Genomic DNA, 16,030 nt, shown 5'->3' with positions numbered 1-16,030 from the left:
GGAAGTAGGAGAGATCCTAAATAAAAACATAAAGACCAAAATAACTTATTTTATATTTTGGAGTTACAATAATGTAAATTTTCAAAAATAAAAGTTTCCTTCACAGTTGATCCCCTTTGTGTCATAGATCACATAATAGAACACAAGCTAACTTATAAATACTCCTCTTGTTCTTATTTGTGTTTTTGTTATTTAATATAGTTTGCTCTTTGAGACTGTTATGATGGTAACGACAGAAACCAAAGTCTAATTCCTTGTTTGAACTTGGCAAATTAAGCCGATTCTGATTCTGAAGTTTAAATAGCAATGCCTTGTTGTTCTTTCATGATTTTGTGCATACGGGTTTGCCATTTTCAAATATAGAACCTCTTAATTTTATTATGGTTTGTAATAAGCAGTGACTTCACTTTTACCACAAAATAAGGTATTCATCATATACCTTAGCTTTATACATATGTAATTTATGTCACAAAAACAATTCTGATTTACAAAATGCGCTTTGTTAAATCTTGTTTAGACATACAGTACAGACCAAATGTTTGGACACACCTTCTAATTGAGTTCAATTAGAAGGTGTGTCCAAACATTTGGTCTGTACTGTATGTGTTGCATTGCTTTTAGAAATGCCAAAATGTGTGGCTAGAAGTTAAATTAATGCAGTCTGCTGACAGCAGGTCTCACCACCAGGATAAAATGTATATGGAAACATAATTGAAATATTACAATGAGGGTTTATGTAATGATACAGGTGTGCCTAAATTTCCATATTTTAAAAACATGTTAACATTTATATTGGAATCTATTTACAAACTACCTTTTTTGCCTGATAGTCTTGAACAAACATGACTAACAGAGGTAATCAGTAGGGTTTGGGGGATAATTCAAAGGAGTTAAGATTTACAGGGAAAGTAGAGTTGCTGCTCTTTTGAAATAAGCAGAAACCAGCTTAGGTAATTTGAGCTTTTGGTTGAGATGCCAGGAAACTGTCTCAGGGGAAGTGCTTTGAAAATGTCAGAATGGGAGGAGGCGTCTGGGCAAATCTTTTGGCAGGCTTAGCAATGCTTTTCTGTTTCTCAGTAAAATTTAGCAAATCATTTTGGACACCTCAGTCCTTGACAGCCAATTTAAAATGGACAATAGTCATCTTACTATGCATCAATATTTGTCTGCACAAGATGATTTCTGATTTTTAGAGTGGGGTGGAGTGAAGAATAAGTGATAAAGTCTGTACCCTGTTTGCTATTGAGGAGGGACAGCATGTTCTGACTTTTTTTTTTTTTAAAGCAGAACATTATGATCCAGAGTTGCACTAAATTAGACTGGAAGATCACTTTGTTTTACATCCTAAAAAGGTTCTTCTGAATCTACAGTAAATGCTACACCAGGGATTAACTCTAGAAACCTACTATATACATGGATTGTGGAACTTTAAAAGACCCAATGTGTCAGGCATGCTAATATAACATAGATACAGTAATAGTAGGGAAATTACAGTAAGGCAATTCTGCATTCCCAGAAAGAAAACCAAACATGGAGAAGCAGCATTCAATCTTATTGCTAAAATCAGCTATACAAATACACTGGATGATGAATGAGTCCATTAGAAACTTAATAAAACCTTTTCTGTCCAGGCATAAGTCAGACAAAATATACAAAAGACCTCAACTATAATTCAATTCCTCAAAATTATACTTCAAACATTGTGGTTTTTTTTTATTTAATTCCAGCTATATAATTTGCAAAAAGAAGAAAAAAAGGGATATCCAACCATAAAACAATGTCATAAAACTCATTTTAATTTACAGTTCCATAAAAATACATTCTTGGACGACAATAAATCCTTGCCCTGACACACTTTTTATAGTTCTTTAAAAAAAATCATTCTCACAAGCCAGGAGTGTTTTTCTGTCTCTATTGGGCTGTTGATGTTTAAAGTTTTCTGACCCACATGGAGAATAATGTGGGTCAAAAGAATTAGAAAATATATGTTTTCAAAATAGCAGACACACAAAAAATTTGTCAGGATTTCGGGTTTCTATGGTGTCCAGAAAGGAGAGGCAATGGTTAGAAGGGGGATCACAAGTTGGTTGAATCATGAGAGATGTTGAGAAGAGATCTTACAGTTCCAGGATGAAAAACAGATGCCAGGGATGCTTGGAGATCCAGGTGGTGGGTGAAAGATGCTGGTGTCTGGAAATGGATCTTGTCCGAAGGGAATCCTTTATTTGCCATTGGAACCTGAGTGAGAAATCCAGCAGGGTCTGAGCAGAGGACGTTGGAGAAACGTGATGGAGCAGCTAAAGCATCTATGAACTGAGAATCCAAAGGAGGAGGATTACATTGGAAGAGGGAATTTTTGACAAAACGAGGTCACCTGTGACAGCTTCAACCTGGAAGGTACCGGAATAGCTGGGAGAAACAAGCAAAGTAAACTTCAGAATCTAAATTACTTTCACTTGAGTACACAAAAGGATAGTAACGATAGAGGTTTAACAATACCCAGAAAGGTTTACCATCAGAGAAAGAGAGGAACTTCAACTGCTCATTATATCACAAGCATCCAGATGACCTGATAGTAACCTGGTGTGTGGTAAACAGGAGAGTCATGCCCTCCAGCAGAGACACTCTTCTCATGATTTTGTGTTCAAACAGGAACACAAAAGCCCAAACATTCACCCAGATCCTGAAAACTGGAGCACATAAACAGACCAAGGCAATAAGTAAAAAATGGAAAACTATGGCTGGCATGAAGACAGCAAAAGAAATAATTCCATATTCAATATAAGCGACCTTTGCATGCTCATGCATCTGTAATATTATTATCATAGCAGCTACAACCATACTCATCAATTATTTGACCAATCCTGTCTACCCACCTCAGCTAATCGTTTTATTTCCCTCCTGCTCTACTGGTCTCTCTCAACAGACTCCAACTCATTTTCCATCCCTTTCTGTTTTTCAATACTTAACCTTTAACTAAAACAGACAAACGTGGGACAATCCCTCCAGTTAATTTGTTCCTCTCAAATTTTACCTCTTGAAGAATTTTTACCTCGAAGTTTGTCAATAACACTCATCCTCACCTTTTCTTTTGACCCTCTCACCTTCATCCTTTGCTGCACAAAACATACAGAACTAAGTTCCATTTATTCCCTTTGTTGTTTGTACTACGCTTTAGCTCCAAACAACAAAAGGTCAAAGAAGGACAGACATGTTTTATTTATAGAGCATCTCCAACCTCTCCTCTTAAATATTACTGGAAAAATTATCAGTATCATGCTGTTTCATATTGGCAGACACAAATAATATTAATATACATTTGATAGAAAAAGTTGAAACACTCCATTTAAAATCCTGGGTTTTTGAGATGAAAAAAAAATGAATAAAATAAATAATTTAAAACTGTTTTACATCCAAATTGACAAACTGAACTGAACTCAAAATTTGCCAGGGGCCAGAAAATTTTTAACAAAATGAGTTTAACACTACCATCTCTCAATGTAAAAGATGTATCAATTTTTGGAGAAAAAAGGTTGGTTTATTTACATTTCAGGCTGCGACACAAACGTTTTCTTGTAGGCAGAAGGCCCTGGGCCCCTGCCATGGGCATGGAATTTGCATGTTCTCCCTGTATATGCCTGGGTTCTTTCTAGGCACTTCAAATTGCTCTCACAGTAAAAAAGCATGTCTGTTAGGGTACCTGTTCACTCTGAATTGTCCTCAGGTACGATGCATTCAAAACATATTCACAGTGCTTCATTGTTTTCACATTTTGATAAGGTACACCCTTTTTTCAAATAGTTCTAAATGAATCCCTTTCTTCAAAATTCTGCAGACAAATATGGTATTATAATTATGTTTAAAAAAAGCTGTTAATTTGTTAAAAATTGAAAACCAAGAAGTCACATTTATGTAAGTATACAGTCTTTACTTAATACTTTGTCGCTCCACCTTTGGCTGCACCTCATCTTTAACTAGGTTAAGAAGGTGAGGCTTTTTCTACTACACTTAAATGATGCCTAATACAACAATGTCAACACTAATGTCTAGAATAGATACTCATCTTTAATCCTCATTTCCTTTCATTTTTCCCTTAGTGCCATTTTACTGACAGAAATTCATGATGTCTTCTGTCAACCCTTCTGCCTTATACTTTTTCTCTTTCACTATTTTTCTGTTTTCTCCTTTTTCTCTTTTTGCCAATCCACCAAGGACATGGATGTCTTCTTCTGCCCAACCCCCCGCCCTCTCAAACACACTTTCATTTGGTAAGTCTCTTCTCTCCTGTTTTTTTTCTCATCTTTCCAAAAGATAACACTGTGCAAGCTGTTTCATCTTTCTCCTCCCCACAGAGAAGACTGCCCAGCGGAGAAGCAGAGTCAGCATTTTCAGCATTCTCTGATGTCACACACCCTGACCCCCTCACTCACATAATAAATTCTAGACAGCTGAGGAATTAAGGAACCACTATGTCTTTCGTTTTAATTCTTCTGCATCAGGCACATTCACAGCAGACTGACTTTCAGGAGGTGCGGAAGAGCAGCTTCGCCACTATAGAAAACTCTGGTTAACTGGTGAACTCAAGTTTGAGAAAAAACACAGGAAATGTAAAACATCTCTGGACCTGGCGTTCAAAGTCTGACTTTTATATGTATTGGAATTGGGAGCAACAATTTAAATAATTGGCTGAAGAGAGGGAGCTTCCAGACAGACCGCAAGTTCGAGTGGCGAGGAATGAGCAGGGAAGAGTTTGAGTGACGAAAGAAGGCAAGGGGGTAGAACATGTGAGAAATTGAGGGGTGGAAGGGGGGTAGAGAAAGAGAGGTGAAGATACTTACAGTGAAGGGAGGGAGAAGGAGAGATGGGGAGGCTGAATGTGTTAATACACAGGAACACTGCATCAAACCAATGCACTGCTCTTAGGCTGGCTGAGCAGCTGAGAGGAGTGCGTCAGCAGTACATTCACGTTCCCACTGAAGGACAAAGGGAGGGGGCAGAGCGAGCATCTTAGCTGCCTGCAACACCGACACACATTGGAGGGGGGGGGGGGGGCAGAGAAAAGAGAGATTGGAGAATAAACAAGAAAAAGAGATGAGGATAAGAATGCTGCTCCTGCTGTTTCTGTGACGGTGGGCTGGCTATGAGAGTGCTCGCGTGGCTTTCCATCTCTCCCTCGCAAACTCTGCTTTGTACACTCTATCTTTCTTTTGCTCTTAATCTATCAAGGATTCTTTCTCTCCTTTTCTTTTAAGCTCCACATGCACTCTCTCTCTGTGCTACTTCGACTACTGCAGCAGTCCACCAGCCAGCGTCAAGTCTGACAGCCACACACATGGCTAACAGCCACAACTTACTACCTCAGCCCCGGAGAAAGAAATAACAAAAACGCCAACAGAAGGACACTGCAGGAGACAGTCCATGGGACAAAACAAAAAGCGAAGAAGAGAATTCCCAACATTTTTCCTTGTTTATGGATACAGACACGGAACCCACTTCCACTGTTGTCCTCCCAGCGTCATCTTTTCGCTTCTCTCTTGTTGCAGGAGAGGACAAGAGTACTCTCTCTCTTTTTCCCTCTCTCTTCCGTCAGCCTTTTGCAAAGCTCCGACAGTGCAGCGTATCCCTCACCCCCGCCCCCCAACCCTCCACACACCGCCACCATCTCTCCCACCACCCTCTACCCCCTTCCCCCCCAGGAGGAATAGACGGATTACTGCTAACTGTGCACTCGGCAGCATGCAGCTGCTCTGACCGGGGCCAGCCCAACGTTGGGAGGAAGCAAGAGGAAAGCAGAGGATGAGCGAAAAGGGTGATGACTGTGCCGGGAGTTCTTTAGTCTTTTTTTTGTCTCCCACTCTCTGTCACAACAGGGCTAATCAGCGACCGACAAGCCCTTGGCAAAGTCACAGTAAGGGAGGTCTCTCACCCAAACAGGCAACCAACCAACGAGCCAACACATGTACCAGGAGATGACTGAGAAGGGAATTTTTTTCTTTAATTTCAGTTAGTCCCATCTTTTCTGCTCCTCTGTGGCAATCAGCTACGTAATGGATCATTGTGATTTATCCATGGTGGAGCAGCATTTTGGAATCTGCAGCCTGGCAGGAGGGGAGTGAGTGGAGGAAGAAAGGATCTAAGCACCTGCTAAGATTTCATGGCCTTACCTTTTTCTCTCAGTGTTTTCTTAGCTGGTTTTTGTTTTTAAATTTAAGAAGACATTTTATATCCTTGGCTAAAAAATAGAGTTGCATGACTTTTTCAAAAGACGGGGACAAGAGAGAATATATATTCTCTGTCATTTGATGGAAAAGATTTCTCAGTTAATATGACTCATGGCTGTTGCTTTTAACTTTTGGGAAAATGGAGCACCTTTAAACTAATGAGGTAAGTTAGTAATGTTGTTGCTCAACCTTTTTGTTTTATTGCTGATCTGCTTTTCCTCAGCTACTTTTCTTAGAATAACCTTTCTCATTCTTTCTCTGCCTGTTTCCTCCTTCATTCCTTCACACAAAAATGTTGATGCAGCATCTTCCTGCACTGTCGATGGAACTTGGGAGCCTTGAGCTGCTCCAGCCAGGCTAGGGTGGTCTGTCCTTCGGTGTGTCCCGTCTCCCCCCACCATGCAGAATAATGAGCCCTCCACACCATGAGTCCGTTGGCCCAGGTTAATGTGCAGTCTACCTGGAACACAGCCCTGCTAGCCGTGGTTTCCCTCATGGTGCCTGCTCTCAGTATGTGCCAGTCCACAGGGCCGGAGTTGGGCTCAACAATTCCACTGAACTGTCCAGGTGTTTGCTCCTGCACTAACCAGCTCAGTAAGGTGGTGTGCACCCGCAGAGGCCTGATCAGGGTTCCTCCGAACATCCCAGCCAACACCAGGTACCTGAACCTGATGGAGAACAGCATAGAGACCATACAAGCAGATACCTTCCGACATTTGCATCATCTGGAGGTGTTGCAATTGGGCAGAAATGCAATCAGGCAGATTGAAGTTGGGGCTTTTAATGGTTTGACTAGCCTCAATACTCTGGAGTTGTTTGACAACAGACTAACAGTCATACCAAGTGGAGCTTTTGAGTATCTTTCAAAATTGAGAGAGCTGTGGCTCAGAAACAATCCAATTGAGAGCATTCCCTCTTATGCCTTTAACAGAGTTCCCTCACTCATGAGACTAGACTTGGGAGAGTTGAGGAAGTTGGAGTACATCTCTGAAGGGGCTTTTGAGGGCCTTCATAACCTCAAGTACCTGAATTTAGGGATGTGCAGTTTGAGGGAGTTTCCCAATTTGTCACCTCTCTTGGGACTGGAGGAGTTGGAGATTTCTGAAAATGTTTTCCCAGAGCTAAAGCCCGGGGCCTTCCGTGGGCTGAAGAATTTGCGTAAACTTTGGATTATGAACTCTGCCATTACCATCATTGAGAGGAATGCATTTGATGACATCACTGCTTTGGTGGAGTTGAATCTAGCCCATAATAATTTATCATCCCTTCCCCATAACCTGTTCATCCCTCTACAGTACCTGGTGGAGCTACATCTACACCATAACCCTTGGCGCTGTGATTGTGATGTAGTTTGGCTTTCCTGGTGGCTCAGAGAAAATATTCCCACAAATTCCACCTGTTGTGGACGCTGCCACACTCCAGTCCAGATGAGAGGAAGATACTTAGTGGAAGTTGATCAAACAACGTTTCAGTGTTCAGCACCAGTCATACTCGATGCTCCAAGAGATCTGAACATTTCTGCTGCAAGGGTGGCGGAAATGAAGTGTCGTACAGCAGCAATGAGCTCGGTCCGATGGCTTCTCCCCAATGGGACTGTGTTAACCCATAGCTCTGCTCATCCAAGGATATCTGTTCTCAATGATGGGACACTCAACTTTTCCAATGTTCTCCCTTCAGACACGGGAGTCTACACTTGCATGGTGAGCAACATGGCAGGCAATTCCAATGCCTCTGCCTATCTCAATGTCAGCAATGCTGAACTTAACACTTCTAATCTATCCTACTTTACAACTGTCACAGTGGAAGTGTTAGAGCCCACAGTGGAGGAGACCCCTAAGCCCAAGCCCACTTTACCCGCTTCACCCTCTGTTTTTCAACCTGTGTTCATCTCCACACCAACTGTGCTGTTCCAAAATACTCAAACTCCAAGGCAGGTATCAATTCCTACAGCCAGAGTCCCTAGTGGGCCACCTGCCAGTCTGGATGAGATGATGAAAACCACAAAAATCATCATTGGCTGTTTTGTAGCTGTTACATTGCTGGCAGCTGCCATGTTGATAGCATTCTATAAACTGCGTAAGAGGCATCAGCAGAGAAGTACTGTGGCTGCAGCCAGGACAATAGAAATCATACAAATGGAGGAAGAGGTTCCACCTGTTCCACCACCTACATCCGGATCTAGTGGCTCTGACGAAACAGGTTTGGTACTGCCAACATTAGTGGAACATAACAGCAACACATTTAAACCTGGATATGTGTCATCTTCCTCTTCATCCCGTCAAGGGAGCTATGGGGCTCACTGGACCCAGAACAATTCTCTCCATCGCTCAGTCAGACAGCACCACAGCCACATCAGCATCATTGCTGATCCCTATGTCATAATGACCTCACACGGCAAGGAGAAAGTTCAAGAGACCCAAATCTGAATTAAACTCCCTGTGGATCTATTTATGACTCAGTCCAAACCTCTGTTCTCAAATCTGCTCACCAGTCCATGCAATATAATGCACAAAGAGCAAAATGTTAACTTTCTTTTGTACAGAAGTGCAAAACAGACTTTTTTTTCTTGTATATGCCTATACATAAATATATAAATATGAAAAATATATATGACTGAAACTCCAGCCAGACATTGGTTAAAAAAAAGCAGAGTATATCAAGAAAGAAAGTAATTTGAAACTATTTTCTAATATCTGATGACTTCTATTTAAAAAAAAAAGACAATAATTTGCTTTTCTGACTGAAAGTAGAAAGTGGTACTGTCTAATGTAACTAAAGAGGCATTTAGTTTTTTTCACCCCATTTAGGGAAAAGTAAAACTCTTCATAAAGGCACCAGTTTATAATTGCAATTCAACATGCAAACTCCTGTTTTTACTGTGCCAAATATAATATGCAATAAAACAGAATTCCCTAACTAAAGAACAAAAAAAACATTAGTAAAGTAATGATAGATATAAACATTTGTCCTATAACAGCAAAATAGCCAGGATAAATTGTGCTGTTTGGTAGCTATCAGCCAAATGCTTTTGGACTGCAGTGAATTTCTGCAGCTAAGGATTAACTCTGTGTTTGCTGGCGCACGTTGTATTTCTTTAGACAGTGCCAGTGCTTTATTTTGTAGCGCATCTGAACATGTTTATTTAATGTGTACATGATTCTTCACTGGTTCAACTGGCAAAGGTGACATGCAGTCTAATAACAACTGTTGCTAAAATTTTATTTTCTGTCATTGGTTGCATTTTGTATTCTCCCTGTAGGTTTTTGACATGCTTCTTAATGGCTTGTGTAGTGTTTAGGGCTAATTTAGTAATGCATTACAGCAGTTGCCTGACTCGTCTTTGCAAGGGCTCATTCCAACGCTAATTTTTTAAAAGAAAATGGGGCTTTGCTGATGATTCTACTTTTGGAATTACAAAACACAGAGTACTGAAGTCAAACAAATGAATGTCTGACACTGGAGCTTTTCCTTGGACTAAACTAATAAATTATTTTACTTTAATTTCACCTTTTATTTTTAGCAACACTGTTTTTATGGAGCAACAAAGAAGGCAATGGAAGTAATAAAAAACATAATTTGGTTTGTGTTTCACCAATCTGAAAGACTTTCATCTGATGTGTTTTTTTTCCTTCTGTCAGTATCTTTATATTTGTGTAGGTTGTTTAGTCTTAAAGGCTGAAGGCAGTAATGTAAATGGTATCTTACCCCACACCCTTATCGTATGGTCCTATGCATTTACTTCGTGTCTGCATGAATGGGTCTTTAAGTAATTGGTGTACAATGCTGCATTATACCCCACAGTGGGGCTCTATGCAGGTCAGATAAGCTGTTGGTCTTTGATGCCTCAGCTTAGTTCTTAACATTGATTTCTCAGTGACTGTGAAGGGGAAAAATACATGTCTGACACAGTCATACACAGATTGTGCATTCCTTTTCTTACATTCTCATCCTCAGACCTAATTATGTTCTGAATCTCATATTAATTGAGAAAAGAAAAAAAAATGTTTATGTTGTGTTGTTATCATGGAAAAAAATAAATAATATAAATTGCAGTGCAAGGCACCTTAAGCAATTTGCAGTGACACCTAATAACAAAGCAATTTGTTTTAAATTTTTGCTTTTTTTTTCATCAGATGCTGTTTGTGTCAGTGAATTTCTGAGCAATGATCTTGATGTCATGCAGCTACAAAGCCAGCTATCATAACTGTGGCTTCTTTCTGTGATCATTTAAATGCCTCTTCTATGATGTTTAATTGTTGCCATTTCTACAGTCACTCAGCAGTTTTCCATATATTGTAATGATTTGACATATGCTATTCAAAAGTGTAGGTTAATGGTCATTTGAAAGTTTTATATTTCAGTGCAATTTTTCTAATGCTGAAGAAACTTGATATAAAGAGGAAATTAAGATATGACACCTGCGAAAATAATAAAGCATTGTGAATTGAAGCCACCACAAATATTTCATTTGAATTCTCAGCACTGCACGACTATTATCGTACATCATGCAGAATTGTTGGCACCCTGACAAATATTTGGGAAAAGCATTTTAAAAAAATCTTTTTTCTCTAATGATCTCAAATTTAATAAAAAAACGGTAATATTCAATTTGAATACATTTACTGTATTCAAATTGAATATTGCTTATTCAAATTGTATTCTTAAATTTGAATACAAAAATATCTTATAGTGACAAAAAATATCTTACAAAATTATTGTTTTAGGCAAACTCACTCATTGCACCATCATTTGTACCCCTAATGTTCATGGAAGAAAGATGATTTGTGTCTGAAGTATTTCTGGCTTGATTTGACCAAATGTTATGGATAATTTTCCTGCCAAAAGATCATATTTTGGCCATTTTTTTAGTTTTCTGGTAGAATCTGCTACATTTATATTTAACATTTAAATATGAAAATTGTTTTAAAGAGAAACAAGTCCACAGTATCACAGGTCATCTGCTTAATCATGGTCATAATGTGTTTTTTTTACACATTCGTATTTTGTTTCATATTTGGAGTGTAACAAGATACCATAGCAGGAGATCTTGTGAAATAAAAAAAATCATAATATTTTTCTTGAAAGTGAAGTCGTTCTTGTAAAGCTTGCCCAGGTATGTGATGTCAAACTGGAGTATTAGCTCTTATTGTTGGCTCTGAATATGAAGGATGGTGCTTTCCACCTGACCACTTGTTATAGCTAAGTTTGAGATTTTTATTTTGAAATAATAAAAATGCATTGACAGAGTCTGCTCATAAACTGCCAATCACGCTTGGAGTGTTGGTGAATTCCTAAATGTAATTAAATTATTTTTCCAGAAGCATTTTGGGTAACCCAAGAATAAAAAAATAGACTAAAAGGCAAGATGTGTATGATTTGTATGTACTACAGGGACACTGCAACTGCTTTACCATTATCCCAGTAACACTGCACATATCTTTGTGGGTCAGCTTACACTTACTTTTCAAATCTATCAAATAAAGATGCAAAAACAGCATCTAGCAAACTTGTTTAGCTTTAGTTAATGGCATCACGAATGGTAAGTCATTACATTTGCATATCTTCTTCCCAGAATCCCAGATCATCAGAAAGTGCAATGTATGTTTTGCATATTCATGAAGGCGGACACACTAGATTAATTGTACCTGTGATTCTCCTCATTTTGCAATCCTGTTTGCATGTTGTTTGTAAATCAGGTTTGTGCATAATACCAAGTTTGTACATGTTTTACTTACACCCACAGACCTTTAAAAAAATCAGACTCCTAGACTAATCAAATGTGAACTTGACAATTCTATATGTAACTGACTCCTTCGAACAAATTGGTAATTACAAAACCCTCATTTTATTTGTGAGAACACAAAAGGAAAAAAAGTAATGATTTTTGCTATTAGACTCACTTTAAAATGATACAGGCATAAAAACTGACAAATGCATTTGCCAAATCTGGACAATCAGCGATTTGATTTGTGAACCTTTCCTATCTTCATGAATATAAAAAGAGAATTCTTAGATCTTCCCCAAAATATTGTTAAAATTGAGACAATTCCTTTTTTGTCATTGTACATTATACAACAAAATTACGTAGAGCGTTTTAAAAAATTATATGATAATATCTCTGAAAAAAATCTTCTGAAAAAATGTGCTGGCATGCAAATTCAGTCTGATGGTTGTGATACAGATTTAGTTACCTCAAGATGTCACTCTGCGCCACAGTTCTCTCAAAAAGTGATTTTGTTTTCACAGTTTTGGGTGGCCAGAGAAAATTGACCTTTGTGTCATGTCATATTTACATGGAAACAGAAGTTTAAGCTGTGACTAAAGAGTTCCTTCTTCATTAACTTAAAAAAAACTGAAGCAAAAAGAAAGATGTTTACATTTCATCTATTTCCAAGGCATTGCTACAAGGTAACAATACCTATTGAAATTATAAATGACACTCAATTTGGGGTTTTTATTATCTTTAAGTTATACTCATTAAAGTTACAAGAAATAAAGTTGTGAAATATTCCACTATCTGTGATGAATCTATAGAACAAAAAATATTTCCCTTTTGACTAAAATATAAAATTGAAATATTATTGCATGTTTTAGAAATAGGTGAGCCATCTAACCCCACAATGCCAACGCCACCACTTCCTGAATGATTGAAATTTTAGAAATTTTCCTGTGTTATTATTTAATACTACGTTAACATACAATTTACTTAAAATACTTTTTATTTAGTAACATGGACTGGCAACAAATGGAAATGTGGCGCTCTGTACACAATTTGTGTTTTGTTTTTTAAAAAATATACATTATACTGCTGGTACAGCAGAACAACCATGCTGAGTAATTTGCAGTCTTTTCCAGCATAATTTGCAAAAAGGGATGTTTCGCACATATGTTCAAAACAAATAAACTATTGGCAAACAATTTTCAAGCTTTGCTTTGGTCTAAATAGAAGGAAAAAATGAACTAGTGTTTTCATCTGGAGCAGGTAAACCACTACAAGCAGTCAAGACTCAAGTTTTTTCTCATTTTCATTAATATCTCTTTGCACTCAGTCACTAGCCATGCAGCTCTTTGCTTTGGCCAGATTGGATGTTCTTGGATGTCTCAATGTGTGTGGGTTGACAAAAACAGCAGACTCATTTTTTTTTTTTTCCAGCACAACGTGGCTTTGGCTCTGTTAGGAATCCCATAAGAGGCTTCTAGCTGTTTGTGAGGCCTTCTATGTGTTTTATTACCAGATAAATGAAAACATTGACAACTATTTCTTTTCTTCAAATATTTTTTTCTCCTCTTCTTCTGTGTAACAGCTTAAAGAGAATAAAGTCTGGAATTACCATAACACTGTCCATTAGCTGATCTGACTGTGCTCCACCACTCTCAGGCATAATATGCTGAAAAAGTCATGTTTACTATTAAAAACAAGCACCTAGAAAGCCCTCCCTTGACAAGAGTAGGATTAATATTATTTTTTTTTTCTCTCAAGTGGCTGCTGACTGAAGTCCAACAGCTGAGTTGTTTGAATTTTACTGGATCTTGGATTGTTACAAAGGAACCATCCAGGCTGCCATTTTCTGTTTCCCCTCCCTCCCTCCTTCACTCCCTTATATTAGTATTATTGCCTCAACCCCTCAAAGAAATAACACCCAGTTTGTTATCTGGTCTGCAAAATGATTTGTATGAAGTTTTGCAGTATGCACACAAATTGCCACTAATTTGTTTTCATGGTTTACTCTTCCTTTTTTTGACACTCAGCTAGTGGGTGTTACTGATAAGACTTGAGCCATTTGTCCTGGAAGATGTATCTTCCAAGAACTAATAGTGCATGCTATTTCTCTAAAAAAAATTTAAAAATGGTAAAAAGAATTACTTTGTGAGTGGCAGTCACACTTGCAGAGAAACAGAAAGAAAAAAGTGTTGAGATAAAGTTCAATTGCTGGCTTACTATGAGATAGAGCTATGCCCAGAGCTTGTGGATCTGTATCTGCTAATGAAGTTTCTGCAGGAAGAGGTACTTTTCTATGCCTACAAGGTTACTGAAAGAAATGACCCATGGTATTTCTTATAGTGAACAGTGGCCAAGACTGCATTCTCATTACCCCAATAAAGCTTGATTGATCATCTTACACTGGGCATCACTGTGCTATAACTATTCTGAGTCTGAGATCTCTGCCTAGTTTAATATCTTAAATGGCAGTTTGGATTTTTTTAAATGGAAGTTCTGTAAAAAAAATAAAAAAAATAAAATGCCTTCTGGAAATATATGTCAAGCTGAAGTTTACAGGAAAGTGAAGAAACTCTAAGAATGGCGCAAAGCCACCAGGTAGTCATATGGGTTCATTTAGAATAACTTAAGGCAGGGGTCTCAAACTCCAGTCCTTGAGGGCCACAGTCCTGCAACTTTTAGATGTGCCTCTGCTGCACCGCATCTGAATAGAATAATTAGGTCATTAGCAAGGCTCTGGAGAACTGATCTACACAAGGAGGAGGTAATTAAGCCATTTCATTCCAGCGTTTTTGTACCTGTGGCACATCTAAAAACTGCAGGACAGCGGCCCTCGAGGACTGGAGTTTGAGACCCCTGACTTAAGCTGTGAATGTTTCCTTCAGACACAATATTGGATTAGTTGATATTAAAAACCTTCACAATAGTAGTGTAGGTGTTTCCCACTGTTATCAACACTTTCAATCAGAGTTGTTTAAAATTCAGTTCACTTTAAAATCAACTAAAACAGGAGTCGAGTCTGATTACCTAATACTAATGAAACAATGACAAAGCTTCACTTTGAAAAGATCAAATTATCCCTTTAATGCAGGATGCAACAACAGAACAAGTAACAGAAAGTAACCAGGCAGTTTTAGCACAAAAATAAATTTGAGTCTCAACTTCATAACGATATGTTTGTGTTTTGTTTTTGTTAAATTCTTTTTCTCATTCCGGTTAAATACAACAGAAAATATTAAAAGACAATTATTCTGTCTTGAACGGACATTGATATATACTACTTACAGAGTAAAATATCTAGATTTATCTGTGTTGTTTTCCATACAAATCCACAATATGATCCAAATCATTGTCCACTCTATTTTACTGATAACATAAAACATGCCACTCATCTACCTTGCAGAGCATAGACACCACTATGTTGCACTGTGCGGTATATGTCAGTGTCATTGTAATTTAGGCCACACTGCTTGCTTTCAAACACTGCAGCTCTGAGAGCAGACAGCCACCATAGGATGTTCCTGCAGGTTTACTTCTATGTCAGTCTGTGCCTGTCTTTTCTGGAGCTTGTCTGTGCATGTACTTTCTCTGCAACACTGTACCCACTGCTTTTATTGTTTTCACCTCACCGACTCAAGACTATAGAAGCAAAAGGAAATCACATTTATCAATAAAATGTGATTTTACTCATCACATTTTATATTATAATTGATACAGCGATACACAATAAAGCAGACGAAAGGTAAAAATTGCTTACCTTAAACTCCAGACACCGAAAACGTAGAATTACTTAAATGTAGTTTTAGTTAAATTTTTATTCATTTTTAAAAAATGTATATTAATGTCTCTAATAGAGTTATCCTTCTTCTTTTAAGGCAAAATGTATGCAGTGTTGTGAATAAATATTTGCACCATATACATGCTTTTTTTTTATGTTTCTGATTTTAATACCAGACAAAGATACCATGAGTTTTCCAAGGATAAATTTATTAATCAGAGGGAAAAAAAAACTCCATCAACTGATCTGGTTCAATGAAACAAAGCAGTTGCCCCCTTACAGACTGTTTTTTTTTTCCCCAATTAGCATCAG

The 16,030-nt window shown here is 38.0% G+C and overlaps 1 protein-coding gene across 1 annotated transcript; it reads left to right on the top strand.

The window, feature by feature from the left end:
- The first annotated feature begins 2,644 nt into the window (after positions 1-2,644).
- On the top strand, positions 2,645-12,369 carry lrrc4.2 (leucine rich repeat containing 4.2). The gene is made up of 2 exons (XM_044124901.1): positions 2,645-6,384; positions 6,526-12,369. Exon 2 carries the CDS (start codon positions 6,647-6,649, stop codon positions 8,645-8,647), a length of 2,001 nt encoding a protein of 666 aa, XP_043980836.1. The 5' UTR covers positions 2,645-6,384; positions 6,526-6,646; the 3' UTR covers positions 8,648-12,369.
- The last annotated feature ends 3,661 nt before the right edge of the window (positions 12,370-16,030 follow it).

Source organism: Gambusia affinis, linkage group LG08, assembly GCF_019740435.1.
Source record: "Gambusia affinis linkage group LG08, SWU_Gaff_1.0, whole genome shotgun sequence".
Taxonomy (NCBI): domain Eukaryota; kingdom Metazoa; phylum Chordata; class Actinopteri; order Cyprinodontiformes; family Poeciliidae; genus Gambusia; species Gambusia affinis.
The sequence above is the reverse complement of the archived record's forward strand: the minus strand, read 5'-3'. Positions and strand labels throughout refer to the sequence as shown.

Bases quoted from the DNA above. Each gene is read 5' to 3' on its own strand.
- lrrc4.2 (XM_044124901.1), top strand. From the start codon at position 6,647: ATGAGTCCGTTGGCCCAGGTTAATGTGCAGTCTACCTGGAACACAGCC.